The 27,828-nt window shown below is 36.2% G+C and overlaps 11 protein-coding genes and 1 long non-coding RNA gene across 13 annotated transcripts; 4 read left to right on the forward strand and 8 right to left on the reverse strand.

Annotated features, from left to right (window-relative positions):
- The first annotated feature begins 2,063 nt into the window (after positions 1–2,063).
- LOC147926216 (uncharacterized) lies at positions 2,064–5,400 on the forward strand. Its single transcript, XR_015582471.1, has 2 exons — positions 2,064–4,119; positions 4,294–5,400. It is a non-coding gene; the product is annotated as an uncharacterized LOC147926216 (long non-coding RNA).
- On the reverse strand, positions 2,358–5,192 carry LOC104748037 (uncharacterized). Its single transcript, XM_087488948.1, has 2 exons — positions 4,945–5,192; positions 2,358–4,507 (listed from the first exon to the last, which is right to left on the reverse strand). Exons 1-2 carry the CDS (start codon positions 4,987–4,989, stop codon positions 2,558–2,560), a joined length of 1,995 nt encoding a protein of 664 aa, XP_087345074.1. The 5' UTR covers positions 4,990–5,192; the 3' UTR covers positions 2,358–2,557.
- LOC104744749 (pectin acetylesterase 12) lies at positions 5,369–8,931 on the reverse strand. Its single transcript, XM_010465847.3, has 12 exons — positions 8,182–8,931; positions 7,653–7,735; positions 7,441–7,570; positions 7,276–7,349; positions 6,971–7,057; positions 6,763–6,887; positions 6,604–6,664; positions 6,414–6,467; positions 6,238–6,315; positions 6,052–6,157; positions 5,817–5,962; positions 5,369–5,701 (listed from the first exon to the last, which is right to left on the reverse strand). The coding sequence occupies exons 1-12, from the start codon at positions 8,375–8,377 to the stop codon at positions 5,594–5,596; spliced, it is 1,248 nt and encodes a 415-aa protein (XP_010464149.1). The 5' UTR covers positions 8,378–8,931; the 3' UTR covers positions 5,369–5,593.
- Positions 8,932–10,169: 1,238 nt separating this feature from the next.
- Positions 10,170–10,990, reverse strand: LOC104744750 (heavy metal-associated isoprenylated plant protein 43-like). Its single transcript, XM_010465848.3, has 3 exons — positions 10,852–10,990; positions 10,692–10,767; positions 10,170–10,602 (listed from the first exon to the last, which is right to left on the reverse strand). The coding sequence occupies exons 1-3, from the start codon at positions 10,861–10,863 to the stop codon at positions 10,298–10,300; spliced, it is 393 nt and encodes a 130-aa protein (XP_010464150.1). The 5' UTR covers positions 10,864–10,990; the 3' UTR covers positions 10,170–10,297.
- Positions 10,991–11,054: 64 nt separating this feature from the next.
- LOC104744751 (germin-like protein subfamily 2 member 3) lies at positions 11,055–12,738 on the forward strand. Its single transcript, XM_010465849.3, has 2 exons — positions 11,055–11,866; positions 11,972–12,738. The coding sequence occupies exons 1-2, from the start codon at positions 11,755–11,757 to the stop codon at positions 12,520–12,522; spliced, it is 663 nt and encodes a 220-aa protein (XP_010464151.1). The 5' UTR covers positions 11,055–11,754; the 3' UTR covers positions 12,523–12,738.
- A 401-nt stretch (positions 12,739–13,139) lies between these two features.
- On the reverse strand, positions 13,140–13,995 carry LOC109129218 (uncharacterized). The gene has a single exon (XM_019236958.2). The coding sequence runs from the start codon at positions 13,858–13,860 to the stop codon at positions 13,411–13,413; it is 450 nt and encodes a 149-aa protein (XP_019092503.1). The 5' UTR covers positions 13,861–13,995; the 3' UTR covers positions 13,140–13,410.
- Positions 13,996–14,762: 767 nt separating this feature from the next.
- LOC104744752 (uncharacterized) lies at positions 14,763–15,597 on the reverse strand. Its single transcript, XM_010465850.3, has one exon. It carries the CDS (start codon positions 15,348–15,350, stop codon positions 15,009–15,011), a length of 342 nt encoding a protein of 113 aa, XP_010464152.1. The 5' UTR covers positions 15,351–15,597; the 3' UTR covers positions 14,763–15,008.
- A 1,468-nt stretch (positions 15,598–17,065) lies between these two features.
- LOC104744753 (uncharacterized) lies at positions 17,066–17,834 on the reverse strand. Its single transcript, XM_010465851.2, has one exon. The coding sequence runs from the start codon at positions 17,569–17,571 to the stop codon at positions 17,263–17,265; it is 309 nt and encodes a 102-aa protein (XP_010464153.1). The 5' UTR covers positions 17,572–17,834; the 3' UTR covers positions 17,066–17,262.
- A 700-nt stretch (positions 17,835–18,534) lies between these two features.
- Positions 18,535–21,483, reverse strand: LOC104744754 (uncharacterized). 2 transcript variants are annotated; one of them, XM_010465853.3, is made up of 8 exons: positions 21,205–21,483; positions 20,903–21,019; positions 20,641–20,797; positions 20,470–20,543; positions 20,123–20,272; positions 19,529–19,814; positions 19,182–19,415; positions 18,535–19,097 (listed from the first exon to the last, which is right to left on the reverse strand). In XM_010465853.3, the coding sequence occupies exons 3-8, from the start codon at positions 20,794–20,796 to the stop codon at positions 18,726–18,728; spliced, it is 1,272 nt and encodes a 423-aa protein (XP_010464155.1). In that variant the 5' UTR covers position 20,797; positions 20,903–21,019; positions 21,205–21,483; the 3' UTR covers positions 18,535–18,725. The 2 variants fall into 2 exon arrangements, with proteins under 2 accessions (XP_010464155.1, XP_010464156.1); XM_010465854.3 differs by lacking the exon at positions 20,903–21,019 and having other exon boundaries at positions 21,205–21,476.
- A 174-nt stretch (positions 21,484–21,657) lies between these two features.
- LOC104744756 (germin-like protein subfamily 1 member 7) lies at positions 21,658–22,783 on the reverse strand. Its single transcript, XM_010465855.3, has 2 exons — positions 22,552–22,783; positions 21,658–22,341 (listed from the first exon to the last, which is right to left on the reverse strand). Exons 1-2 carry the CDS (start codon positions 22,676–22,678, stop codon positions 21,791–21,793), a joined length of 678 nt encoding a protein of 225 aa, XP_010464157.1. The 5' UTR covers positions 22,679–22,783; the 3' UTR covers positions 21,658–21,790.
- A 1,576-nt stretch (positions 22,784–24,359) lies between these two features.
- On the forward strand, positions 24,360–27,497 carry LOC104744757 (T-complex protein 1 subunit gamma-like). Its single transcript, XM_087488951.1, has 13 exons — positions 24,360–24,501; positions 24,617–24,678; positions 24,792–24,864; positions 25,028–25,095; positions 25,191–25,260; positions 25,391–25,459; positions 25,549–25,620; positions 25,701–25,776; positions 25,903–26,564; positions 26,644–26,769; positions 26,864–26,968; positions 27,063–27,137; positions 27,218–27,497. The coding sequence occupies exons 1-8, from the start codon at positions 24,477–24,479 to the stop codon at positions 25,769–25,771; spliced, it is 510 nt and encodes a 169-aa protein (XP_087345077.1). The 5' UTR covers positions 24,360–24,476; the 3' UTR covers positions 25,772–25,776; positions 25,903–26,564; positions 26,644–26,769; positions 26,864–26,968; positions 27,063–27,137; positions 27,218–27,497.
- Positions 25,840–27,403, forward strand: LOC104774943 (T-complex protein 1 subunit gamma-like). The gene is made up of 7 exons (XM_087489150.1): positions 25,840–25,854; positions 25,903–26,068; positions 26,137–26,564; positions 26,644–26,769; positions 26,864–26,968; positions 27,063–27,137; positions 27,218–27,403. Exons 1-7 carry the CDS (start codon positions 25,840–25,842, stop codon positions 27,401–27,403), a joined length of 1,101 nt encoding a protein of 366 aa, XP_087345276.1.
- Positions 27,498–27,828: the final 331 nt, after the last annotated feature.

Genomic DNA, 27,828 nt, shown 5'->3' on the forward strand with positions numbered 1-27,828 from the left:
TGTCAGAATTTTATTGGTCATGTGAGGATTTAGGAAAACCTTGATGATTAATTTTAGATATTTGGCCTTTTTATCTTTGGGGATGTGAGGTATCAGGTATGATTAACTAAATAACAATTTCATACATTGAACTAGTTTTAAAATTTTATATATTCTCAAATTTTTTCTTTCACTCTATCTTCAATCAAACCAAAATTCGTAAAGAACACACAATATCATATTTATTAATATTTAAGTTAACATTCCTAAAATATGAGGAATCAATCAGTCATACATACTGTATACTTGATATTTACTGTGTGATTCCTCAGATTCATTAATTCTGTACCCAAAAAAAAAAAAAACAAATAATAGGTAAATTTATAGAAAAAAACAGGCATTCAAATTAAGATTATATGGAACCAAATAAAATGACCAACGGTATATAGATGGCGTGCACGAAAAGATAACCAATTTAATAAGCGTGTTCGACTACATACTTTATAATGGTACATAATAATTAACTTTTTAAGACTACAAACAATGTTAGTTGAAAGTTGTTGAAATATGGTAATTCAAATTTGGTTTAGGTTTAGGTTTGAGTAAAATTCACTTGTCAGTTGTCAGAAAGGGGTACACGTAGCAGAACACATTATCTGTATTCTGTATGCAAACCTTAATACTATTTACTCAAACCATTACTGTTGTCGGAATACGAATGTGGGCCGGGACAATCTCCGCCGTGGAGGTCGGCGACAGGTATGGAAAGTCTCACACCTTCTACTAACAGGCTTATGACACGTTGTCCACTTACACGCCTTCAGGTCTGTCAACGCATAACCCGGCCGTCATCTCACGTGTCAAACCCATGCTCCATAACTCCATAGAACATGGCCATGAACTTTAATACTTTATGCTTAATTGCTTTACACTCTTTTGGTTTGTTCATTCCTTAGTTGGTATTCATTGTATGGTATCAATATATTTATGTAAATGTAATTTATAAGGCTGGATATAAACATAATAGTTAGATGCAATGTAGATCTGCATATTAATTTGTAGTATGAATTTAAACTCATATAGGTCGGTCTGCGTTACAATAACCGACATTTTGATTGGACTTCTTTAATATCACTAGCAATACAAAATACAATTAGCAAAAATTAATTGCACAATTCTTATGGTTTACTTAGAATGCAGCTCGATCATAGGTAGCTTATATTTGCGTTAAAAAAAATTGTATTTGAACTTCGAATTTGTTTTGTTTTCATCTGGACTTCCTTTTTTTTTTTTTTCTAGTGAAAACAAGTGACCAATCTATATAATTGTATCGATGACAACAAAGCTTAGCTGTCAAGAAGAATAATCTTTGGAGCAAAGCAAGAAAGTTGTAAATTAGAAAGATGGTTTAAAGTGAGTTAGTGTGAATGATGCTACTCTGGCTTCGTCTGTCAGCATAAATTGCATATGTTCTTTCTTCCTAAAGTTGCTTTCGTGACACTCGGCAGTACTCGATGATAAAAATGACCACTACTAGTTTAATATATTTTTATTTCTTTATGTAGTTAAACTTAAAATACTCTGGCCGACACCAACGCATAAACCGTGGCACTGAATTGACACCACACAATATTATTAGATATGATGTCCTAATCAAAGTTGTTTCTGTATATATGATGTCCTAATCAAAAGTTGTAATGCCCTTTTTGATTTGTTACGAAATAAGTGGTAAATAGTAATGTCTTGATTTAAATTAAACCATTTGTTCTTATCCTTTTGAGTTGGTCGATTCTTCTATGCAACCTTGACTTTAATAATATCTCGAACTTTCAAGTTCCCTTTTTTTTTCTTTGTTTTGGCGTTCAAATTCGCTTTGTATTCAAATATTGTTGACTTAAAAAATCATGGCAAAACAAAAAAAAAAAGAACAAAAAAAACAAAACCTCTGCCGACATTGGTTTCGTATCCATTATTTAAAGTTTTGTGATTACAACTCTGAGCCCATTACGGGCCCAGATATTAAAGGGTTGCTAAAACGGGGTTATTATTATAACTTCTGGACGATAGTAACGGAACGTGAAATTGATATGAACCAGATTCTTGATTTTCCCTCCAAAAAAAAAGAAGCATCTTCTTCTTCACTCACTCACGCCAGTTCGACCGCCGTCGACGTCAATTCTCGCCGCCGTATCACTTAAAAGCATTGGATCGGCAGGTCTGTCTTTCGTGGGTAACAATTTGATTGGTAAAATTTGTGGGTAGATGCATTATGCAGAGAAGGTGTTTGATGAAATGCCGCAGAGAAAAATACAAACTTTTTGATTCTGAGAATTTCGTGATGAATGATAATCTTGAAGAAATTTCTCAACACACATCCATAAAACAAAGGCAAATCTTTGTATGTTTATAGATATAAGTTATATAAACCACACAAAGCCATTACAAAAACCAAAGAAAAAAGAATGTTCTTTTTTTTTTTTTCTCCCCCCCCACCCCAACACGAAGCAAAAACCAACAAATTAAATAAAAAGTACCTGAAAACTTTTAATGGAACCCAACTCATGAATCTTTTTTTTAATCACTTGACTTTGATTTCTTCTTTGGCTTCTTCAGTTGTGATAGTCTTAGAGCTTGGTGATTTTCCAATGATTGCTTTCTTTGCTTTAACAAGAGATTGCTTCACCTTTGATATAATGCTGTTTGAATGTTTTTGCTTCACAGGAACTTCTTTGGCTGTCACTTCTGTTTGCTGTTTCGGCTCATCGCTCTCTTTGACTACAGGTGCTGTTTCTACAACCTCTGCTACTTCCTCTTGTTTGGTTGCTGCAGTTTCCTTCTCTCCTGATTCTGTATCAGTTTCTTTCAAAGTCTCTTCGCTTTTGATGACTGCAGCAAGTGATTCAGTATCTTTCTTGATGTTCTCACCTTCTGTAGCTAGTTTAGTGACGACATCTTTGGCTTCACTTACAGTCTCTTGTTCATCCTTTGATGGTTCTTCCACTACATGCTTCTCTTCAGTAATGGCATTCTCAATGACATCAGCAGGATAAGAAACGTCTCCTTCTGTCTCCTTTTTCGGGGTTGTGTCTGAATCCTGGTTTGTGGGTACGACTGTCTCAGGGAACAATGCAGAACCAGATTCAGAAGGGTTTTCATCCTTTGATGGTTCATCTACTACATGCTTCTCTTCAGTTATGGCCTTCTCAATGACATCAGTAGGAGCAGAAGCGTCTCCTTCAGTCTCCTCTTTGGAGTTTGTGTCTGATACTTCGTTTGATGGTACAACTTTCTCAGGGACTAAAGCAGAACCAGAAGCTGTTGCATCCTTTGATGGTTCATCAACTGCATGCTTCTCTTCAGTAATGGCCTTTTCAATGATATCAGCAGGAGAAGAAGCGCCCCCATCAATCTCTTCTTTTGGGACTGTGTCTGATTCTTGGTTTGACGGTACAACTTTCTCAGGGCACAAAGCAGCACCAGCTTCAGAAGTGTTTTCATCCACCACATGTTTCTCTTCTGTAATGGCCTTCTCAATGACGACAATAGGAGAAGAAGCATCTCCTTCAGTCTCATTTTTAGGGACAGTGTCTGATTCTTGTTTTGTCGCCAATACAATTTCTTCAGGGCACAAAGCAGCACCAGATTCAGACATTTTTTCATCTTTTGATGGCTCATCCACAACATGCTTCTCTTCTGTAACGGCCTTCTCAATGACATCAGCAGGAGAAGAAGCGTCTCCTTCAATATCCTTTTTAGGGTCAGTGGCTGATTCCTGATTTGTTGATACAATTTCCTCAGGACACAAAGCAGAATCAGATTCAGATATCCTTTCATCCTTGGAGTTGATACCAGAGTCTGTGGCCACAACATTTATATCCTCCAGCTTTCCCTCAAGCTCAACCTTAGCTTGTTCTGTTGTTTCAGGTGTTTCCTCTGCCTTTACTACTTCAACATCTGGGGCTAATTCCTTTACTTTCTCAGGCTGAGTCTCAACTTTTTCGGAAGCCTCTGGCTTTGGCTCGACTTCAAGAGCCTCCACATCTTTGATTTTTTCTTCTGCCGTCTCTGCAGATACATCTCTAACAGATTGAACATCAACTGGCTCCACCAGTTTGCCTCCAGCTTCATCTGCTGAATCAGGTACATCAACAATCTTCGTCTCATCCTTATTGTTTACTTCAACAACATTCTCCACGGTTGGCTTCTCCGCATCAACATTAACTTCTGCAACACCCTCCTTCACAAGGGTTGGTTCTTTAAGTTCAACTTCTTCAGCTCCCCTCTCACCATTTGCATGTTTCTCTGACTCTGTAGATTCCTCTGCTTTCACAACTGCTTCAACTTCTACCACCACTGCAGGAGATTCTTTCTCTGGTTCACCCGCAGGAATTTGATCAATCGTCTCTTCTTTATTGACCTCTATGTTTGAATCCAATGCCGGTTTATCATTCACAACATTCGCAGAATCCGACGACCCAATCTCTTTCTCCATCAACTTAGCTTCCTCGTTCACCTTGTTCTCTAATGGCTGCATCAGGTAAAAGTAAAAGTCTCTTATAAGTCTCTATAAGACTATATAACACAAACCTTTGATCTGAAATAGAAAATTATTTATGTAACTAAAATCATTCTTTGAAACGTAAGAAGAGTTTTCTAGAAAAATATGGATGAAGATGGTTCCTTTCAACATCCATGAGCATAATCTAGAACTTTTTAGAAAGTTCAACTTTTTCTTTTCCTTCTAATAATTGCTCTAGCAAAACAAGATTGTGTGTAAACACATACAAGTATATTCGACTCTGCCTCATTGAGAACATATAGATCTTATGAAAATCAAAGCATGATGAAGAAGTTTATTTATTAACCAACACGCATAGGTACATGTACATACATACAGACAGACATGAGCATAATCATGTATAACAAGAGTCTCAGGAACAGAGGGATGCTTCTGAGTTGGTTTACCTTTTCAGGAGTAGTTGCAGTTGGAGTGTGAGAATCAGAAGCCATGGAAGAAGATGCAGATGGCAGGTGAAGAAGGAAAAAAGTAATGGACAGGGTTCAACTTCAGGAATTCAGATTATTATTCCAGAGTTGTTGAAGAAGTTAGTGTTTGAAAGCAATTGATAGGTGGAAAAAAAAAACCACTCACACATATACACACACAAAGTGGGGAACACTAGATAGCTGTCACTCACACACCCCAGGAAAACAGGGTGTCAAGTTGTCAACACACTCTGTATATTCTTACTCTTTTCACTTTCTCTATCCCTTTACTATTTTATTGGTATTCTTATCCATTATCTGCTTTTGTTCGACACTTTATGTTATGATATACTATTAGTTAGGCTGATTTTTTTGGGACCAACCTTGACATGTCTAATTTATATTTAGATCAACTACTTGCATTAACAAAAGAAAGAGCCTTTTCTCTGTGATTACATTTATGCTCCTTTTAAGAACTTTGTTTTGGTTTTTATTATGGTTTTCCATAACACAAATCAATTATATACCAATGAGGCATTGGTACTGCCAAAGGTACAAGATCTTTCCTTTTGAAAGAAAGAAACTTTCTAAGGTATGTATGCTGATAGTAAAGAACAGAATCAATCAATCATCTGAACACCAAGTTGTGGCAGCTCTTGTCACACGGGTAGGGGCAATCGACTAACTTTACTTCCGCTCTATCGAAATACCAATCTCCCACTGCTATTGCCACAGCCTACATACCATAGACAAAAGTCAATATCAGATTCTTACAAGAGCCTGACGTCCAGAGGCAGCCTTTACTTGTAAGTTACATTGTTTGTGTGGGAAAGATTTGAGTGAAATTGTACCTTTTTCCTGATGACAGGAGAATCATCGGCAAACCAAGTATCTTGCCTCTCAGTTTGACAGTGAGCAAAGCAAGAGTTGATGAACAATCCATTCTGTCTAGACATTGAGAAACCCTTGACTACTCTAAGCATTTGATCCCTGAATCCTGTTCTCAAATAAACAAGATTAAATGATATGAGTGATGCAACGCTTTCAAATGAGAAGTCCACAAGTTTTAATGATCTATAGTACAACCTTGCAAGAAACGCAGTTGTGCAGGAGTACATTTGCCATGGTTTAGTCTGCAGTCATGCCAGAATCCACTAGGATCAGCTGACGTTGGAGCTATACTGCTTTGAATCTGATTAAAAGCCATTACATAGACTTGTCAGCTTTATACAGGGTAAATTTTTGGGTTTCAGAAGAGGAAAAGAAGATAACCTGCCAGGTATCATATGCTGCGTTGACAATAAAAAGTGGAGTTTTCATCTGACTGATCAAGTTTTGTGGGAAGAAACACTGTACAGAAAGAAGATGAGTTATCAAATACAAGAATTTGAGTTGGCCTGTTTCAGGTTTTCAACAGCATCAGGATGAGGGAATTAAAAGAAGATTACCGTTGTTGGATCGTGATGGTTTGTGCATATGCGTGGCAAGTTGTTCTTCACACTCTGTAAATGGTAAAATCTCTGAATAAGTCAAGAGTAGTTCCAAAGTTTCTTGTGCTCTTTAAATATTAACTAAGAAGCTTTTGGGTTACTACTTGAAGATGTATAAGTTCATTAAGTGAAGAAAAAGGAATCCCACCTGCAATTCTACTACACCATTGTATAAGTTCCTGATGGTGCGGCCTCCTGAAACATCGGCTCTATGATTACAGAAACAAAGAAGTCAGTAGCAGTAACTAAATTAAGGGGAAATGATGTAGCTTTAATACAATCTTTGAGTTGGGAGAAATAAACTAACGTGTCCAAGAACAAGCCTGCATCACTCAAGCACTTGACTTTGGTTGATCCAGGGAACAAGTTCCTAAACTCATCACAGCGCAAAATTGCTGCTAAACCACCAGCAGAGCATCCAGAGAGAAGTGCCTGACAGAATATAAACAGTTTACCATCTTGATCCTGCGCTGTAGAAGATATTAAGAAACTAAAAGAAGGTTAAGCATCAAAACCTGGTTGGCGTATCGCATTCCTTTTGCCTTCAAATCATCTATTGCGGCTCTCCAGATTCGCTCTCCTCTAAACTGAAGCTGTGCAGCCTGAATAAAGTTAAGGAAAAAGATTTCTATATGTATTAGTTCACAGATGTTACACAAAGCCAAAAGCTGCTCAACTCTACAGCGCTAAGATCAAAAAAAGTATTGTCCATGGCTAACAAACTACAGAGTTTCCAAAGGCTTATAATATATCAAGTTGTTCCAAAGCGCATCTCTTGAATCATGATCTCTATTAACTTAAAAAATCTAGTGATTCGAACCTGATTCTGGCCATCTCCACTGAAAGAAGCGCCATCGCAGTAACGAAGCTTAACTCTATTCCAGTTGAAGAAGTCTGCAAAACACAAGCACAAGACAATAACAATCGTCAATATTACATTACATTACTGACATGAGTGATTATTAAATAAAGATTGTGACTAGACCAGGATTTTCTTGAGCTTTATCACTCAGGATTCCTGTAAACTGAAGCTGCTTCTCCATATAGTTAGAGGATCCACGTCGAGTCTTCTTCCGGTAAACACAGGTTCTGATGTTGTTGCACCATCCTCCTCCCTGTTTCAATAAAAAACATTAAACATTAACAATAAAGACTTACAATTAAAGCCTTCATCTAGAACAAAATCAATCACTATACCTCCAATTGAATGAGCCAGCTATTAGCTCCAGATCCATGTCCACGGTGCAAGTGATATCCAGGCAATGTTCCATCCAAACAAACTGTGAACAAAACACACAAACATGTAAAGGCTCAAACAGAACTAACTAGATTCAAACATTCTTCATGTTTTTCTACCGACATATCACAACACTAACATACACTGTGAATATAACTTACTGTAAACCAAATAAATATATAACATATAAATTGCATGGAAGATAATTTATATGTACACATGTGTAAGCAATAAAACAGGGAAAAAACCAAGGTAAATCTTGAATAATACATAACAAAAAAAACGTAAAAAACAAGAAGAGAAAGGGACAATATAGAAACAAGAAGAGAAAGAAGAATGTAGTTGAAGTGAATAATAAATGAAGAAACCAATTTTTTTTTTGTACCCTATTCTATATTTTTACCATATCTGAAAAGAGAAAAAGAAACAAAAAGAGAGAGAAGCGCATGTAGAGAGATCTAGTGACAGAAGCAGAGAGAGAACAAGTACCAGCTCCAGAATCAGCTCCTCTGATAAGAGTGAGGCCAACCATTAAAGGGTTCAAATTGGAACTATATTTAGAGAAACCAAACTCTAGTTCCTCAATGCGATCTACTTCAGTGACATTGAAATCTAAATATTCATTAGCTTGAGTTCCTAGTATTAACCCAGCTATAACAAACACTACTAGAAAAAGCTTCTCCATTTCTCTCTCACTTCTCTTACTACTACTAGAAGAGAAGAAGAAGAAGAGTGTGAAAGCAAGACAGAAACAGATCTCTAACAGTGGAGTGAGTTAAAAGAAGAAAGAAAGGAACAAACTTTTGTAGAAGAAAGAAACGCTCAGTGTGATTTAATAAAATAAACAAGAAAAATAAAGAATCGATCTTTGTGTAGAATGGGCTTTTCTGAGCTAACGAACAACCAAAAATTAGAAATCGAAAAAGCAATTATTTAAAAGAAAAATGATTTTCCAAAAAAAGTTTCATGGCTGGATTCACGGTTGTGAGTTTCTATTTTTAATTATAATAAAAAAAAAAAACTAAAATCAAACAACTCTCTCTTCTCTTGTATTGACAAAGACAGAGACCATCTTTTTTGGTTTGCTAGTAGATCTTAGTTCACACTTAAAAAAACACTCAGCATCATCAATCAAAGAAAGAAAGAATTGAGTGAGGCAACAAACAACGACAAAAACAGATATAATTAGCACATGGAGTATATGGGTCCATGCGATTTGATATCTTATTGGCTCTCTCTAGCCTTTGATATTTACATCTCTCGTTGTTATAGCAATTTGATTGGATGATGTATTATTGTTATGCGCTGATAATAACGTCAGTCAAAATTTAAAGAGATAAGTACTACTAGTATTTGGTTTCTACAAATAATCTTGAAAAATAATATGTATATCAAGAATTATATCTCAGCAAAATTATTATTATTATTTTGGTTAAGTTTTACAAACAAATTATTTTAACGGACGTTGACGTCATGACTTGTGCACAACGAACCCTTGTGAATTAAGAATTATGATCATCTCCTCCCAACTCTGCTTTCCAGTTTCCACTTGGGTGCATCAGAAACATACGTGTCAAAGAAACAAGTGGTGATGATATAATGGGGAAGTTGGGGAAACTCATAATATACCCTTTGAGAGAAGCAAAAACCACATTGATATTTACGATATGATTGTTATGTAGTAACGTTTACGACACCTATGACCTATACACATATGGTGGATTAATTTAATCTATCTCCAACTTATACCATTTCAGTTTAAAACATTCTCTTGATAAGTTTTGAAACACGATGTAACTGTTTTGATTTATTTCGATGTCAACAAATGACCAAAAATACTAGTTTTGAGGAGCTTCTTACTTTTAGGTTATCCTAATTGTAATAGCTTCATCTAAATTTCTTTATTATACTTAATGCTGATATGAATAAATTGCATATGTTTCCAACAAAAAAAAAAGAACAAACCTAAAAATTAGATTATGATATCCTATAAAAAGGAGAGAGTTGGAGAAAAAAAACACAAGTGTGCGTCAGCGTGGAAGAACGAGAAAACATGGTCTTGTGGTCTCTCATGCACATCACCACATGTTGATCTTACGCCGCGGTCGTCCACTTGCTTCTGTTTCTACTTTTTCTTTGTTTTTGCGTAGAGGTCCCTGTTTTTCCTATTGTTTCTGTAAGAACTCCAATGTTTCCCAATTCCCATTGCCTAGGCTATTTCCAATATCCTCATAAGTTTAATGGGCTCAATGAATTTAATGGGCCTGAGTGCTACGACTCAATATCCCTCAATAGTCGATATACAGTAGTTGGTTTATGCACGTTTCAGGTCAACATGACTAACACGCCTAGCTATCTACCGTGACAGCGGGCACTTTCTGCTTCACATGTCATGTTTATTGAAAATCAATCAAAAATTTGGTGTTTATGAGCAGGAAGGGAACTCATTAGACTTGTGACTAATCAAAAACAGGGGAGGGAGAAACAACAGAGAATCATGCATATTTGAGAAATAAAAAAAGCATTATAACATATGATATATTAGTCTTGGCTAAATATAGGTTTCCAGACTTGACATGAAAGGCTATGGTACAAGAAACATGACTTAGAGAATGTTGCAGCCGCTTCCACTTTCATATGTAGTAACAGACACAACATCACAGCTGTTGCAGTTAGGTAAAGGGGGCTTGCAGTTGCATACGTGCTTTGGTGGTTCAGGTGTTGGTGGAGGCTTTGGTTTTTCAGGCGCTGGAGGCTTTGGTGGCTCCGGAGGTTTCGGTGGTGGTCCAACGCTGATGATTACAGGTTTCTGTTTAATCTTCTTCAGCCTTGATGCAACGCAGACCGGATCCATCGTACCCACCACGGTAAGTATGCTTTTCCCTTCATCTAACGAAACATGATTCACACCTGCAACACCAATCCAAATCTCATTCTCAATAAGCATATGTTAAGAGCACATATTGCTTAAAGACTTTTTTGTTGTTGTTAATTATTACCTTCTATATCTGTGGCTGCTTCCATGATTGCGCTGTTACATTTCCCACAGTTTATATCCACCTTGATTTCTACTTTCTGCTCAAAAACCAAAACAAACAAAAATGGAATCATTCGGTGTCGGGTTTGAGAAAACTAGTACTAGGATTAGGATATGTTTACCTTGACAGTCATGATGGAGGATTAGAGGAATTTTTGTTTGGAGGAATGAAGAAAGGGAGAGGTGAAGTTATTAAAAACATGTGAAGACATGAGAGAGATGACAGATTGGAATAATATGTTTGAAGCAGTTGAAGTTGTGTTTGGTCAGTTTTAATAATTTAATTATCAAGAGATTACAGTATCTACGTGCTTGGATGCATGTTTCTTATATAATTGAATACAGTTTTTGGGAATTTGCTTAGTTGGTATTCAGCCACCATCTCATGGACTTACTTGGGACATTATTGATGAGAAAATTTGTTTAATCCTGAAAAATTTATAAATAAATCTTTAGTCCCAAGTTGTTTTCATTTATTGTGTATTTGTATATATCTTAAGATCATGCAAATGCATGGATAGAGAAATTTCATCTTGGTTCACCTCTATCCGGTTTAAGGTATTGGTTTTATTTGAGTAGATACAGAACCGTACCTTCCAAAGTTTGGTTATCACTAATCAATTTAACCAAACAAACCTCTTGAGTCCTACGGTACCTAACCAATACACAACCAAAATCATCAATCATTTCGAGTTTGGTGATTCTTAGAGTTTGAAGGTGTGTTTTGTTATGGTGCGTGTCATCCTATAAACTATAGGCTATTATATTAATGACTCCTCAACAAACAAAAACCTTTTTCATCAAGCACCAAATTTTAACCTACGATCACAACACCTAAACCTAATTATGGCAGAAAATTTAAAAATAACAATCTTATGGCCCTTCTCCATATTTATCTCTTCTCCATAAGTTTATCCATTGGTTAAAATCTTCTTTACATGGATAATATAAATTGAGAAACAAGGTCAAAGGATTTCTCAAACTCATCATCAATAAACATTCTTACAAACAACGATCAAACAACAATGGCAACTTCCATGATCCATTTATTCGTCACCGTCATGCTCGTGGCCGCCCACACGGCCTTCGCCGAAACAATGATGCTTCAAGATTTTTGTGTTGCCGATCTCGCCAACGGTATTATATCTCTCTCTCTATCTATATTCTGTTTGCACTTGCAGTAACGTTTTGTAAAAATGTAAAATTTAACTGAGACCAATGTCATGTTTTTTTTATGATTAGGGGTGAAAGTCAACGGATACCCTTGCAAAGACCCAACAAAGGTAACACCAGAGGACTTCTACTTCGCAGGCTTAGCCAATGCTGCAGCCACAGCCAACAGCACAATGGGCTCAGCTGTTACAGGAGCCAACGTTGAGAAAGTGCCTGGCCTCAACACTCTAGGAGTCTCCATCTCTCGGATCGACTACGCACCAGGCGGAATCAACCCGCCACATCTTCACCCAAGAGCCTCTGAAGCCATCTTTGTCCTCGAAGGCCGTCTCTTCGTCGGTTTCTTAACCACTACCGGGAAACTCATCTCCAAATACGTCAACAAAGGAGACGTTTTCGTTTTCCCCAAAGCTCTCCTACATTTCCAGCAGAACCCTAACAACACTCCTGCTTCCGTCATCGCTGCTTTCGATAGTCAGCTTCCAGGGACTCAAGTTGTTGGACCGTCTCTGTTTGGTGCTAACCCACCGATTCCTGATGAGCTGCTCACCAAGGCGTTCGGCGGGCTTGCAGCACCAGAGATTCAGAAGTTAAAGGGAAAATTCCCACCCAAGAAATAAATACATAGGTTTCAGACCACAGCAATAACGTAATAAAATGATACAGTGATGAACATAAAAAACTGTAAACTTGTAAGCAAAAGCAAAAAAAGCTTTGCAACTTTTCTTTCTTCTTTTTGTATTTTTATAAATTGTTTGTAGATACTCTTTTGACTATATTTGGCCCATTGATTACAATGAGACCAGTTTATAATGAGTAGACATTCTCATCACCAATCTCTTCTTTGAACAATCGAAAGTGTTTTGAAGCATACCTTACTGCAAGAATCTCGTGGTCCTCTGTTTGGCTTTTCTGTGCTGTGGATTCAATGGCTTGAGTTTACAAACAAAAAGAAAGGATAGAGAGGTATGCTACAAGCCTACAACTCTGAAACATCTCAACCATAGCAGATAAATATCCAAAATCCTTCTTGAGAATCACTCTGTGCTTATTGGAGAGTTATCATTTGCAAAATCAAGACTTTAATAAGCATAACTACCAAAGATCAATAGCAAAACCACAACAACTGCATAAAAGGGTATAAACAACAGACAAGCTAATGATTCAAAGCAGAGGTGATGTGTCAAAGGTAACAATCACTTAAACAAAATAAACTTGGCTCCTCATGGAAACGAGATTAGCAATCAATGCTCGATTGAGTGTGATACGCCTGAGAGATTTCAATTAATGATCAATGTCCTGATCTTACAAATAGTCTTTATCAGAGTCAGAGACATAAAGAATGATCATCTGGAACATTGAAGTGAGACAACAAGGACCCCACAGGTAAAATAGTACAAGACTGATTAACAAAATAATCAAATTTCAATATGTTGTATGCTCACAAATCTTGTGGGTATTGATGAATAATCTATACAGATTGATGATACAGTAAATGGAATCTGAACTTACAAAGAGAGATGTGGATTACAGTCCTTGGAGAAGAAATCATTGGTCTGTAAGAGAATCTTGAGCGTAAAGTTCTCACCTTTAGGGCGGTCAGGAATGGAAGAAGATGACCACTCCAATGTATTGGTATTAGAAGTTTCAATTCCACAAAAGCAAACTTTTTTCAAAAACCCAGAAGAAGAAGAAGAAGGCGATGAGGGTTTCCTTGTGATCTTAGATACGATTCGCCTTTTAGCTTTTGAGACGAAAGGAATCAAGAAGAATCGATGATGATTCCCTTTAGCTTCTTCCTCTTTCTTCTTCCTCTTCTTGTTGCTGATGTTGTTGTGATCACTATCGATCTCGTTCTGTTCATTGTCTTCTTCTGCAACCTCTGGGTAACTCACAGACATTAACCAGAATCCGTTTTTTTTTCTTTTTGATGGAAAATTAGAGAATCGAGCAGACATGTATGATAAGAATCACAGACAGTGACAGAGGCGTGGTTTCATGTTCCAACTTGCTACGGTCTCCTTCACGCTTTGTGTTTTCCAAACCTCGCTGGCTCTTTGTCTCTCTCAAATCGCAATTACAAAATATTCCGTCTGTCTCGTGAAGATTGATGTTTTGACACTTTCACACATATTAAGAAAATGTTTAGTTTTTATTTGTTAATTAATTTATAATTACTTTTTGGTAGAGAGAGAAAATATAAACCAATAATAATTCAAAAATTTTAATATTTTAAATGATTACTTCTTGAATTTTGCAAAACATTAATTTTTGTGGGACAAAAATATATTCCAAAATATCAATCTTTGTGAGACAGAGAGAGTAATTATTAGATTCGGCTTTGTGTATAATATTCCAAACTTATTGCTGTTTTAGTCCCCAACTCAACCGGCCTTAGTAGTTTAACAAATTATAAAGCCTAGAGAACATTGTTGATATCATTGTTACTCTCTCTACCTATGTGATTCAAATAGTACTTACCACTTAGAAGCATAAAACACCTCACAATCTTACATACATATTTGTTTTATCCCTCTTTTCACTATTGCAAAAGAGGAATTAAAGCGCTGATTTTTCCTTACAAAAAGTTAGTTACTTTATTTATAACATTTTGCAAATTGCAACGAGAGAGAAGTTAGTTAGTTGGTCGTTTTTGTACTGACATGCTTGGAGTTGGAGTGTTTCTTTCACCCTTTGTTTATTATCTGACCAAAGTCTCTTATCTTTCTTTATGCACATAAAAAAAGGAAAAGTGGTTGTCACAAATCATCACATCCTGTTCTGTTGTTAAGTTCGAATCTTCTGTAAAAGTTAAAGTGTCTTTTATGATAAGCAAATCTTCTTCTCCAACAACAACAACAAAAACCAACGTTACTTGTATTTCACCAAGAGTGATGAGGATATTAATAGAATCACTCAAGCACTTGCGCTCAACTATGAAACATAACAAATCATAGACTCTGCTCTTATTAACCCTTAACTTGAAAAAAAAAAAAACATAACAATTTACAAGAAGTACATAGTATGTATGATCTCATGTAATCATTGGCTTTACATTGCTTTGTTTCATACCTTTTTTGAGTTATCAACGTTTGGTGTCTTCTCTCTAACGGAACCCACCTCTTGAACTCAGCTGACCAGGGAAACCCCAATGAGAAGAAGAGAAAACAAGATTCGGATACAAACCTTCTTTGTTCATCTGATTTGTGATACGCATATAGATGTTAAAGATCCTTCTCGGCAAAGCTAATGCCTTAAGTACCAGCTTCCTTGATCGGTTTAGTCTAAACCCTTTTGCTCGAAACTCGTTCTTCTTCCCCAAGTAATGTCTTTTACTTGACCTTGTTGTTGTTGGTGGTGGAGTTGTTGTCAGTTTTTCATGTTGCTCAGTTAGCTTTTTGTACCGATATGATTGTTTCCACCGGTACTTCCCTACAATTTGAAACATCTTAAGTTACTATAAAAAGTTGGGTTTTTGTTGTTGTTGTTTTAGGACAATACAAAGTCACTGTCTAATGAAGAAGGTCAAGAACGAAACAAAGAGACTAAAAGAAGCAAAACAGAAAAAACAGAGCAAGGAATGCAAAAAGGAAATGTTTTTGCTTCAAGAGATAAGGAGAAGAACAGTATAATGATGGTGAGAGAAGTGGCTTAAGGGCATGTGTTTTTAAAGAGAGAGAGAGAGAGAGAGAGAGAGTAAGAAAGATTCTTAAAGCACATGATTTTATTCTTTAGATTTTCTCAAAATTAAAACCCACAAAAATATCCAAATTGTGTTTTAAATGGGCAGCTCTTGTTTAACCACATAGGCAGATGCTCTGTATATGGACCTACGCGGTTAAGGGCTGTGACTGCGATGCTACAAAAAGAAGACAAAACCCTTTGTTTTGGTGTCATGTGTGAATCACAGAGAAGTTTTTTAATTAAACGCAAGTTCGACATGGAGTTTTGTGGAAATGGGAAATAAAAACCATGTTCCGTTTTTAGTTTCATTCGAAAATGCTAATCCAAAAAAGCTTGTCCCATTTATCACTGTTACCAAAAAAATTTGCAGACTCTAATTATATCAGTATTAACTACTGTATGTGAATGTGTAGTGTTTTGTTGGTATTATGGTATAATACATGTTTTGTTACGTGGAACAAAGGGAAACTCCGGTTTTGTTTTCATGAGAATGCATCTGCCAAAAATATGATATAGAATGCTTTTTACTTTAGCTAAAAAGAAATCAAAGGGGAAGATATGGGGAGATATGTCAAATGATTGGAATTTGGAAGTCTCAGCATCTTTACTCGAGTAACCCCCTAATCGTTCCTCAAAAAATAAAAATAAATTAACTTTTTTACAAATTATTATTATTTATTTATCTTTTAAATCTGCTCCACTAAACAGATGACACCTGTTTTGTTTGTTGAGAGTATCGGTTCTCAGATTACTCTGCCAAGGAACGTTTCTCTCTTTTATCCTCTTCTCTCTCTTCTTTTTATTATTTTTTAATAAGAGTATCGATAAAAGAAGTGCCAGTAATGATGGTCTAAATAAACTAAAGTTAAGAGAGTTAGTTAAAAGAGTTAGGAGTAGCTCTTCTAAAATCTAAGAATTATTTTTGGGCAATCACTGACACAATGTGACAACAATAACAAAGAGAGAGAAGAATAAAACTTAAGAAAGAGAAGAGAGACAAAAGTCCAAAAATAATTTGTATAAAAACACGTAATCGTCAATGATTGGATTGGTGACGAGGAATAAGTTGGTTGGTTAGTCTATTTTTTTATCCTAAATTATATTTCAACCGAACTCTCTATCCGGTTAAGCTAAACCACTTTCGGTTCTTTATTTTCAGGTCCACTTGAAATTAAACGGACCCACACTAGGCCCATAACAGGCCCAAATGTAGTCTTAAATAAATTGGTAAGATATTTATAAAAGTCGCTTACGAAATAATATCACTGACTTGTAGGGAAGGAGACACGAGAAAAGAGGAACCTGACTCGTCTACGTTATTGCGTAAATGTGACTAATGACTATATGATTTAATACAATACATACATACTGTATTAATTATAAAAAATACTACGAACATTTACTGAATCTGACGTTCAGTTCACATTTCCTGCATGATCTTTCGCATCCTAAAGTCTCTTTCTGAATCACAAAACAAAATCTTGAAAACTCTTTTTCTTTTTCTCCAAATTCGATCATAATACTTAACCATAACAAGATCATTTCAGTGAATCAATTTAAACAACATTAACTAAAGACAAAAAAAGATAAATCTTAATTTGAAGCACGCAACGATACTAATATGCACACACACACATCAACGAAGAAACAGAACAAGAGAAGAGAAAAGAAAAAACTTAGTAGAAGCAGTAAGATGAAGGTTTGTTTGGATGAATGAGACGAAAAAAGCGTCTACGGCGGTAGAAAAACGCTGTTTTGAGACGAGACCAAACGACGCGTTTCAGCTTCCTAGCTGACTTCAACCTTATCCAAACAACTTTCTTGACAACTCTCTTCACGGATCTTTGAATCTTCTCTGTTAAGCTCTGTTTCCTCGAGAATTGGTAGCTTTTTAGGAACAGTTGTCTCTTCTCCACGTATCCTCCTCCTCCATAACCGCTGTTGCTCTGCCAACAAACGCCGTTGCTGCTGCTGTTTCTGCTCATCGGAATTGGGATTTGAAGAAGTAAAGAATTGTGTTTAAAAAGGGTTGATGGAGATTTCTTGCAGTAGATTACGGTGATGGCTAATTTGGTTAACTTGTGTAAACACTAAATCCACACCGCCGTCGTTACAACGAATAAGGTTTGGTTTGGATATATATATATCAATCGTGGTTTCAAGTGCTTCACGTTCTTGCTTTAAATATTTTTGGCTTTGGCTTTGCCTTTTGACGTTACTCTCTCTGCTTTTAATGGTGTGTGTCTCTCTCTCTTTCTCTCTTTTTTTACCAAAAATAAAAAAGTGGTCTCGTCAAATCAAATACAATATATCTAGGTGAGACTTTAATCTAACTTCCCAACAAGTTACTAATATCAATTCAAAGTTCAATGTTCACGTTCTGCTTATACTATTATTAAAACAATATATACGTAGATTGCAAAATATTATGACGGTTTTGGTTTCCATTTTAAAATACTAGACTTGCAAATCTAATCTAAATTATGATTTTTCTAGGATTACTTGATTGATATTTAAAAAAACTGTTAGTGACATTATGATATTGACAGTTTTAATCAAACGATGAATGTTTTTGGGTTCATCTTATGCTTTCTTGTTGGGGTCTTGGGTTTTGAGTCTAACAAAAATATTTATGTAAGACTTAAGTACGACAAAATAAACAATTCTTTTTGGAGTGTACACTACAATTAAATAATACAATGTTAGCATAAATAGCACACAAACAAAACTATTAAATATTATTATACGTGGTCTGAAAGGAACATCAGAGGAGATAGCCTAACAGCTCCAAACTCTGCAATACACATAGTTCCAAACTCCATCTAACTCTTTTCTAATTCCACACCAAATGATTCACAACTTTTTTGAGATTGTTTATCCAAATATCTCGTAATCATTTCATATCTACAAACCAAATATCGTGGAACAAGCAATAACAAGAAACAGGCTTTGCAAAGTAAACTAATTACCAGTGGAAAAATCATCAGAACAACAAGGGAACACATACAAGAGTAAACAAATCACACTTATACCTCCATCTCCAACTAAAATCTTCCTGCTTTAACAACACACTTGAGAAACTCCTAATTCTAACTCTTTTGTTACTGTTAAATGGTGGATTCTACATCAATTTTACCCACTATTTAGGTCCTCCTCCACTTATATTTGCAGAAGGTACCTTGCTCGGGTAGCTCGATATATCAATGTCAATGAGGGACATGTCATACATTGTGGAAGCCGAGTCCGAGGCATCCACAAGCAAAGAAGATTTCATGGTTTCAGGACGTGCAGGATCACAACTTACACCAGAGGTTTTGGGTGTGCTTGATTCTGAAGATTGACTAGAGACTGAAACACCATCTATCTTGTTCCCAAACATGTGTTTGTTCTTTCTAACAGCATCCATTTCCTGACCAGTTGGCACAAATGTTCGTGCACGGTACTTCCTTGTCCCTTCCTCACCACCATCATTATGATTATAGAGCACATAATCGTGATATGTCGGGGCAAACTGCAAGAATATCAAACCAATCATCAGCATCACCGCAGCAAAGGGCCACAGATCAGTCATTTCAAAATATTTGTTATCGGTTACCTGGTGAACAGTATCATGGTAGAAATCATTTAGCATAACAGCATGTGCCAGACTTCTTGAGAAACTTCGAGCTCCTCCAACATTGGCCTCTGCATATTCCTTGTACGGAAATGCATAGAAATGAGCAGCTGCAGCAATAAGCATCTCCACACATATTATGAAATTTTGGAAGAGTGCTGCTTCTTCTTCATCCCTTATAAATCCAGATTTAGCAAAAAGGAAAACTAGAACACCCTGTAACACAAAAAGGTTCGCCAGACAGAAGAAATGTGTTAAATATTTGTAGAGAATAGCAAAAGCCAAAACGTAATGCCAAACCAGATTCATTAGCGAGAAAGACATATTACCTGCCAATAGGTTAGAAAGACAACAGACTTTATAATCACAAACTTTGGGACTGGATTGAATGGCTGAAGCAGATCTTTGCATGCCACATAAAAGAGGACCAGTGCGTACAAAGCTACTGTGTATGATATTGTATAGATGATGGTAAGATAGAGATAGGATTGATCAGGGCTAAAATTTCCATCCTTGTATTTTCCTTTTGCATAAAGCACAAGTGTTACAGCAACTAGGATTGGCTTTAGAATAACAAATTGCAGACAACCTTGCTTGCACCGTCGAATAAAACGCCTTAAAAAAAAAGATAAATCAGGTATCAGCTATGAGATGTTAGGTAAGGCAGTCGCGTCATAGAGCTCAAAACCGAGATTCAAACAAATTCCTGATGCTAATATATATCTGGACTAAACAAATTCTAATTCTTATACTAAACCAGAGTCACGCAACTGAATGATCATTCATTCATAAAGATCCTCAGCATGGTTTGATTAAAAATTTAACAAGTTCCAAGATTTAGTGAAAAATCATATGAGAAATCAAAGAAATATACAAATGCCACCAGTATAATAGTGAATGTAGGTTTAAGTCTGCACACTAACCCGTCTAATGGTAGTGGTGGGAAGCAACATGTCATGAGATGCCATGATGGCTTCAAAGAGCGGCCAGTTAAGCTTATAACTACTGAACCTGGGCCTCCAACCCATGCCAAACACAGCGATAGAAAATTGTAAATCACCCATGCTTCGTAACTGAAACAGACAAAAGACTACAAAGCCTTAGGAATATACACCATCAGATCTGCATTTGTTGAAACCATAGTAATAATCTGAGTTCTAAAAGTTCGTTCTATATTCCCAAGGTTACATCATTAAGAACTTAGTATAGTAACTGGAGGAAGCTCGTTGAATGCTAAACTAGCAAATATGGAAAATTTAGAAACACTCACACTTCTCGGATAGAGTTAAAATATATCGAGCTCTTGGGCAACACAAGAGCCAAGAATGACATCAAGGCATAGACCTGTAGTGCCAAAAGCAGTAAGAATTCAACATGAAATGGAGTTCACAGATCAGGTTAGAGAAAGAGAACAAAAACAGTTGAAAGAGCAAAAACTGACCGGGACCATAAAGACGATGCGCACAATATATCTCTGATAAATGGGTTCGGTATAATTCAAAAGGTGCTTGTATATATGGAATAAGGCCAAAGCAATGGCTCCGACAGTGCATAGAAACGCCACAATAATGAGGTAAATGGGAAGCAAATCCGCCATTCTGCAAAAAAAAAGGAGATAACTTGGTGATTAATTACGTTCTGAACAAACTCTTAAACTAGAAAGAAATAAACGCAATTGCAAAAGGAGCTAAAGGGTTTAAAACCTGTACAAAAGCTAAGCAAGATCTGGAAAAGAGCTAATTGCCTCCTGAATTCTCCGGGAGGTGTCAAGTGGACAAAAGGATTGAAGCTTAAAGCAGAGAAAAACCCTAAATCCGAATCTAATATTCACGATTCAAAAGCATGTAAGCCTTCGATTAGCTTTTTCATAAAGTGGGTTCGAGAGATCGATGAGTTGTTGAATCGAGGCAGTGAATAAAAGGGGAAAATTTTGAAGGAATTAAGAGAAACCCCGGAATTTGGGAACGATCTGAGAGTGATGAAAACGCAATCAACAAAAGCGTACCTTGAAATAGGAAGAAGAATCGTAAACGCAATGAGAAAGCAACACACAGAGAGAGTCCCGGAGTCAGATCATAAACTGAAATCGGAAAAACCCTTAGTCAGAAATCAACGGCGGAGATTATACTGATCGGGGGTTTAACGCTTTTTCTGATTTTACTCCGAAAAAATAAAACTTTGGGGATATGAATGAATGAAATTCAAAATTCTCAGTGGGATAAAGCAAAGCAGAGTCGAGAAGAAGAAGATGAAGAAGAAAACGCGGAGAGATTAAGGTATAATTAAACCTTTAATTACTAACCTCTGATTAAATTTAACGAAGAGGCCCATTAAAGGCCCAACTCCAGCCTGGAAACTTCAAACCCTATAATCATTTTTGTATTATTTTTGTTTTCTGTAAAAGAAATCTTTTTGAAATAATATTATTCCCTTCCACCGCAAGTAACCGATTCAATGATTTTTATATTTTTTATTTGTTTTATTATAGTTGTCACACACTTGTATATTACATACTTTATTCATGTTTTGGTACATACATTTCCCATCATATTTTTTTATTACAGTTTCCCGTCATTCCTTTAAAAACTTTTTCAATAGTTACGAGAAAACCTTGCCTCGAGATATCTAACCACGTTCACATCCAGCTGAAACGCTTTAGCTAAAATCTCTGGCATAATCAAAGGCGTCGATCCAAAGACCGCGTCTGCGATTGTGATCGTACCGGGGTTTTGGCTACCAAGACCAGCAAACGCAACCGCGTTAGTCCTCCCAACGTTCACTTGAAAATGTATCATTCCAATGGGAAACACAAATACGTCTCCGGGGTAAAGAACCTTTGAGAACAATCTGTTGTTGTCTTGGTTCGATGTTACAAACCCGACTAAGAGCGTTCCTTCAACAAGCACGAGTATCTCGGTGGCACGTGGGTGCGTGTGTGGCGGGTTTTGACCTCCTGGTGCAAAGTCAATTCGGACAAGAGACACTCCGAGGGTGTTGAGTCCAGGGATTCTGTCGACGTTGACGTTTGTAACGTTGGAGCCGACGCGGTTCATGGTGTTTCCGGCGATGTTTAGTCCGGAAGTAAAAAAATCTTCGGCTTTCACGTATTTTGGGTCTTTGCAGAATTTTCCATTCACGAAAACTGAAACACACAGATGAACATCGTACCGTGTCAATCGTACAGATGAAAATAAGATACTGTCTACTAGCTAACAACTATCTAAAGCTAACACACACAATTTTTTAGTAATATAGGATTTTAATAATGTTGAGAGTTGTATCTCTTAAATGCTTAATTGGTACGACGATATTAGGGAACCATGTTAATATATATAGTAAATAAAGATATTACCGCCATTAGCATCATCGACGGCAACACAAAAGTCTTGAAGAGGACTTGGGTCGTAACAAGACACAAATGAAGATGCTAAAGCCAACAAGATGGCTTTCGCTACAAGGAACCGCAGAAACCCTTCCATTTACTATATATATATTTTTTATATTTTGTGTGTGTGATTTTTATTTCTCTTGCTTTGTGGTAAGGATTTGAGATATATTGCAAGCTAATGATGCGCTATATATAGCAGAAGAAATCACTTGAGTTTTTTTTTTTTTTTTTTTTGGTAATGGATTTTATTAAATTATGAGTCGTACAAATTTTTAGTGGTTATATATCTCACTGGCGATTCTACTATTTTAATTCAAAAGATAGTGAGTTAAGTGAGAAGATGCAAATGTTTTCGGATGGTATGTACGAGGACAACAAACACACAAGCGTATTCTCAAATCGATATAGTCCTTAAACGTTAATAAGTCTAACGTCTCGGTTTACGGTGTTTGCAAAATTACATATACTATATACTCCGTTCAAGACTTTCATTTATTTCGTCTAAAACAAATAAGAGGTTTAATATATACAGTATACCAAGTACTTTTCTGTTCAAAATTTTTGGGTTTAATTTAGAAAAAAACAAATAAGAGCAAGGATATGTTATATGTGTGTCTTTTTACCATCCTATATAACATAGAAGTACTAAACTTATGATAATTGTAGATTTTTATTTAAGGATGAAAATAGTTAGTTTACTATAATTTCATGATCACTTGTGAAAACTAGAAAACTGTAGATATAGTGTACATGTGTTTACAACAAAGTGTATGATAATTATAAAGTGTTTTTTTATGAAGTTAAGTGTGATATAATAAATCTACTATTATAGTAGCTCGTCTTTTGCCTCGATGGAAGAAAAAAAAAAAAAAACTGGTCTGATGCTGATGACATTCACAAATTGGAAATTTCAAGAAAGGAGGCGAGAACGTTTGACATAATGCTTAATTTTGTCTGGGTGCTCTATCCCCATTTCCTACAAGTCAATAATAATTATCTAAATGTTTGAGCTATATTACTAAGTGTATTGGATTACACGACATCTTGATATTTGAATTTTCAACCTTCGTTCCGAAAAGAAAAAAAGAATTGCGTTTTAAATTTGAAATTAGTTCAAGTTACATGGAATTTAAGTGATGGCTAACGTATACATCATGAGGAGAGTGACCAAAAAGATTCTAGGTAAGTTGGAAAGTTGGAAGATAAACAAACATACAATTGTGCATAGCCACTTAATGAAGTGCCCTAAGCACTAGCTAGTATACACGGTCATCCTTATAAAATTACAATATGTCAAATATTTATTTTATACAAAAAAATCACGTGCAATGCAAGTTGTCAATAATAAATTGGAGCGTGAGCTCGTGAAATGGTGGCAACACTTTCATTTAACCCCAACTCCAATATATTCATATTTTTGTGGAGAAATGCAAATTTGTAATATTCTATTCATTCGTTTTATACTGTCGTTTTCGCAAGGAGGCTGCTGCAATTTTCAATAAAAAAAATAAAAATGATTTCAAAGCATAAATATATATCACCTTAAGTATAATGCTATAAACTATCTTGTACCAAAAGAAAAAAAAAAAAAAAAAAACTTGTAACCTAAAAATAACTACACAAATTTGAAAGTTGAAAGTTGAAAGTTGAAACCAACCAAAAAAAAAAAAAAAAAAAAATATACAACTTAGATGGGCTTTAATGGGCTCAAATCAGATTATAATAATTGGGCTTTACAAACCTTTATAATAAAAGTGACTGAGGAGAGTCGAGAAAGAAGCATTCTAGTTACCATTCTCAACACTTGTTTGAATTTGCTCCGTCGCCGTCGCCGTCGCTAAGCTGTTGTTCTTTTCTCCGGTTCTCCGTGTACGCTTTAGATCGCAGATATGAACGCACCGGTTCTTGTTCTCAGTGAGTAATTCTTCTTCTGCAGATTTTGTTTCTATGAATCTGTAATTGGGTTTTTTTTCTTAATTCAGTGTTCTGTATTGTTGTTTAATGTTATTACTTGGTGAAAAATGTTCAGAGGATTCATTGAAGCGTGAATCTGGAGCAAAGGTTCACCATGCTAATATTCAGTCTTCCAAGGTAATAAAGTCTCTATTTTTTTTTATTTTTTTTTTTTTTCCATTGTTGCTTCTCTATCTGCTAATGAATGAATGAATCATGGTTTCACTAGAGTTTTGGGTTCAATTTTACAGTCTGTGTCTGACATTTTACGAACCACACTGGGTCCTAGCTCTATGTTAAAGATGCTTCTTGATGCTGTTGGAGGTAGGTTTTCTCTGTTTTGTATCTCCTTGTTAGTGTTTTCCTCTTCTCCATAGATCTTCAAAGGGACAAGGATTAAGTTAGGGTTTATTCCTTTTGATCAATTCAGTCTTCACTGACTTGTAATAAAAATTTTATGGGTTTTGCTAAACTCTTTGGTTTTCAGGGATTGTTGTTACCAATGATGGAAATGCTATTTTGCGTGAAATAGATGTTGCTCACCCTGCAGCTAAGGTTTTTTTTAACTCCTTCCCTTTCTCGCTTGTCCTTGTCGTCTTCTCACTGTTCTGTTTCTGATATCAATTTTTTTTACTCTTTGTTGATTGCAGTCGATGATTGAGTTGAGTCGCACACAAGATGAAGAAGTTGGTGATGGGACTACATCTGTTATTGTTCTTGGTATATACATTTCATCTGGTTGAATTAATTGTCTGCCACTAGGGTTTGCTTTGAAGAGTGTAATAGGCACTACTGTGATGTTTAATATGGATTTGACTTGTTTCGCTGATTTCTTTTCGTTTTTCAACAGCTGGTGAATTGTTACATGTTGCTGAATCATTTATTGAGAAGAGTTACCATCCCACAGTCATTTGCCGAGGTATACTTGCGTATAATTTGTGATCATTCCACAGTGTTGTATTCTTTTTACTGTTTTCATTTGATCAATGTTTTTCTCTCTCTCTGCAGCTTATATTAAGGCTCTCGAGGATGCTATCGCTGTTCTTGACAAGATTGCCATGCCAATCGATGTCAATGACCGTAAGTCCACTTCTACCTTTGTTTTTGATCTTGGGCATCTTATCTCATGTTTGCTGATACATGAATATCTTGTATTGCAGGTGCAACAGTACTAGGATTAGTCAAAAGCTGCATTAGAACAAAATTCAGCTATGGAAATTTGCCGATCTGATTGCTGTAAGTATTTTAATTACTGAAAATATTTGCTTTTTCGAACAGGGAGTAGTAACAAGCGTATGAATGGATTATCATAAAGTATTTTCGCCACATTCTTATACAAACGAGTTAATGTGGCTCTTGTAGGATTTAGCAATTGATGCCACCACTACTATTGGTGTTGATCTTGGACAAGGATTGAGGGAGGTGGATATTAAAAAGTACATTAAGGTTGAGAAGGTTCCAGGTGAGCAGTTGGAGGACTCCAAGGTTCTCAAAGGAGTCATGTTTAACAAAGACGTAGTTGCCCCTGGTAAAATGAAGAGAAAGATTGTTAACCCGCGGATTATTCTTCTTGACTGCCCCTTGAGTACAAAAAAGGTGAAAACCAAACCAACGCCGAGTTGGTCAGAGAAGAGAACTGGGAAGTGCTGTTGAAACTGGAAGAGGAGTACATTGAGAACATCTGCGTGCAAATACTAAAGTTCAAACCCGATTTAGTAATTACAGAGAAGGGACTTAGTGACTTGGCCTGTCACTATTTCAGTAAAGCTGGGGTTAGTGCTATCAGAAGGTTGAGAAAGACGGACAACAACAGAATCGCTAAGGCATGTGGAGCTGTGATTGTGAACAGGCCTGATGAACTTCAAGAGTCTGACGTTGGTACTGGTGCTGGCTTGTTTGAGGTCAAGAAGATAGGAGATGATTTCTTTGCCTTTATTGTTGATTGCAAAGAACCTAAAGCATGCACCGTGCTCTTAAGAGGACCTAGTAAAGATCTCCTCAACGAAGTGGAAAGAAATCTTCAGGTGTGTGAATGATAGTGCAAAACATAAGATATTACTCATGCTGGTCACTATCATTTACCTGATGCATTCCTTCCTGCAGGATGCCATGTCTGTCTCAAGAAACATCATCAAGAACCCAAAGCTTCTTCCTGGCGGCGGAGCCACAGAATTAACAGTATCTGCCACTTTAAAACAGAAGAGTGCAACAATTGAAGGAATCGAAAAGGTTTGTTATGGTTGCTACCACTTTTCTTGTAGTGGTGAACTTGTGATATTTTCAAGTTGAATGGGTGATCTAATTTTGAATGTTATTGGAACAGTGGCCATATGAAGCAGCTGCTATAGCTTTTGAGGTTATTCCACGTACTCTAGCTCAGAACTGTGGAGTTAACGTGATCAGAACTATGACAGCATTGCAAGGAAAAGTATATCTACATCTACCAATTTTTTAAATCTCTGTACATGTTTTAGACACCGAATTTTTTCTCTCATCGATTCAATTTTTTTTGGTTAAATTAGCATGCAAATGGGGAGAATGCTTGGACTGGAATTGATGGGAATACTGGTGCAATAGCTGACATGAAAGAGAGCAAGGTAAGACTGAAAAAGCAATGTTCTCTGGTAAAAGTACTATGTTGTTTCTTGAGACTTAATACTTTCAACTTTGTGATTAGATATGGGATGCGTACAATGTGAAGGCGCAAACGTTCAAGACAGCGATAGAAGCGGCGTGTATGCTTCTGAGGATTGATGATATAGTGAGTGGAATCAAGAAGAAGCAAGCTCCTGGAGCTGGACCTACTAAGCCTACCATTGAGACAGAAGGAGATGCAGACAACGAGCAAATACTTCCCGACTAGAAATAACCAAAATAATCTTATTCTTGTAGCTATATTAGTTTGACATGTTTGTGAAACTTGACACTCCCTTCAATAGATTTTCTAATTTTGCATATTTTGACTTGGCAAGTAAGAGGAACTTGAGAGGATTGAGTAGAGTGAATCTTTTGTTATCCTTTGAAAAAGAAAGCACTGAAAGACGCTGATAAGAAGGTTACGATTTAAATAGCTTTAGTCAATAATTCACGGTTAGCTCCTCAACCGGATTACTTGCTTGGTTTTGTTCTCCTGTGTTCGGTACAAGCAATTAAACAGAGAATCTGATTCTGCTAACGTTGAGCAAAAAAATCAAAACTGTGTAATTCTGAAATATCTAAAGTTTGAAGCTTAAGCTCAATCTACTATATGAAGAAACAATTCAAATAATGTAAATAAATGAGAAAAGA

The sequence above is a fragment of the Camelina sativa genome, chromosome 15, assembly GCF_030686135.1.
Source record: "Camelina sativa cultivar CO46 ecotype springtype chromosome 15, ASM3068613v1".
Lineage (NCBI taxonomy): Eukaryota > Viridiplantae > Streptophyta > Magnoliopsida > Brassicales > Brassicaceae > Camelina > Camelina sativa.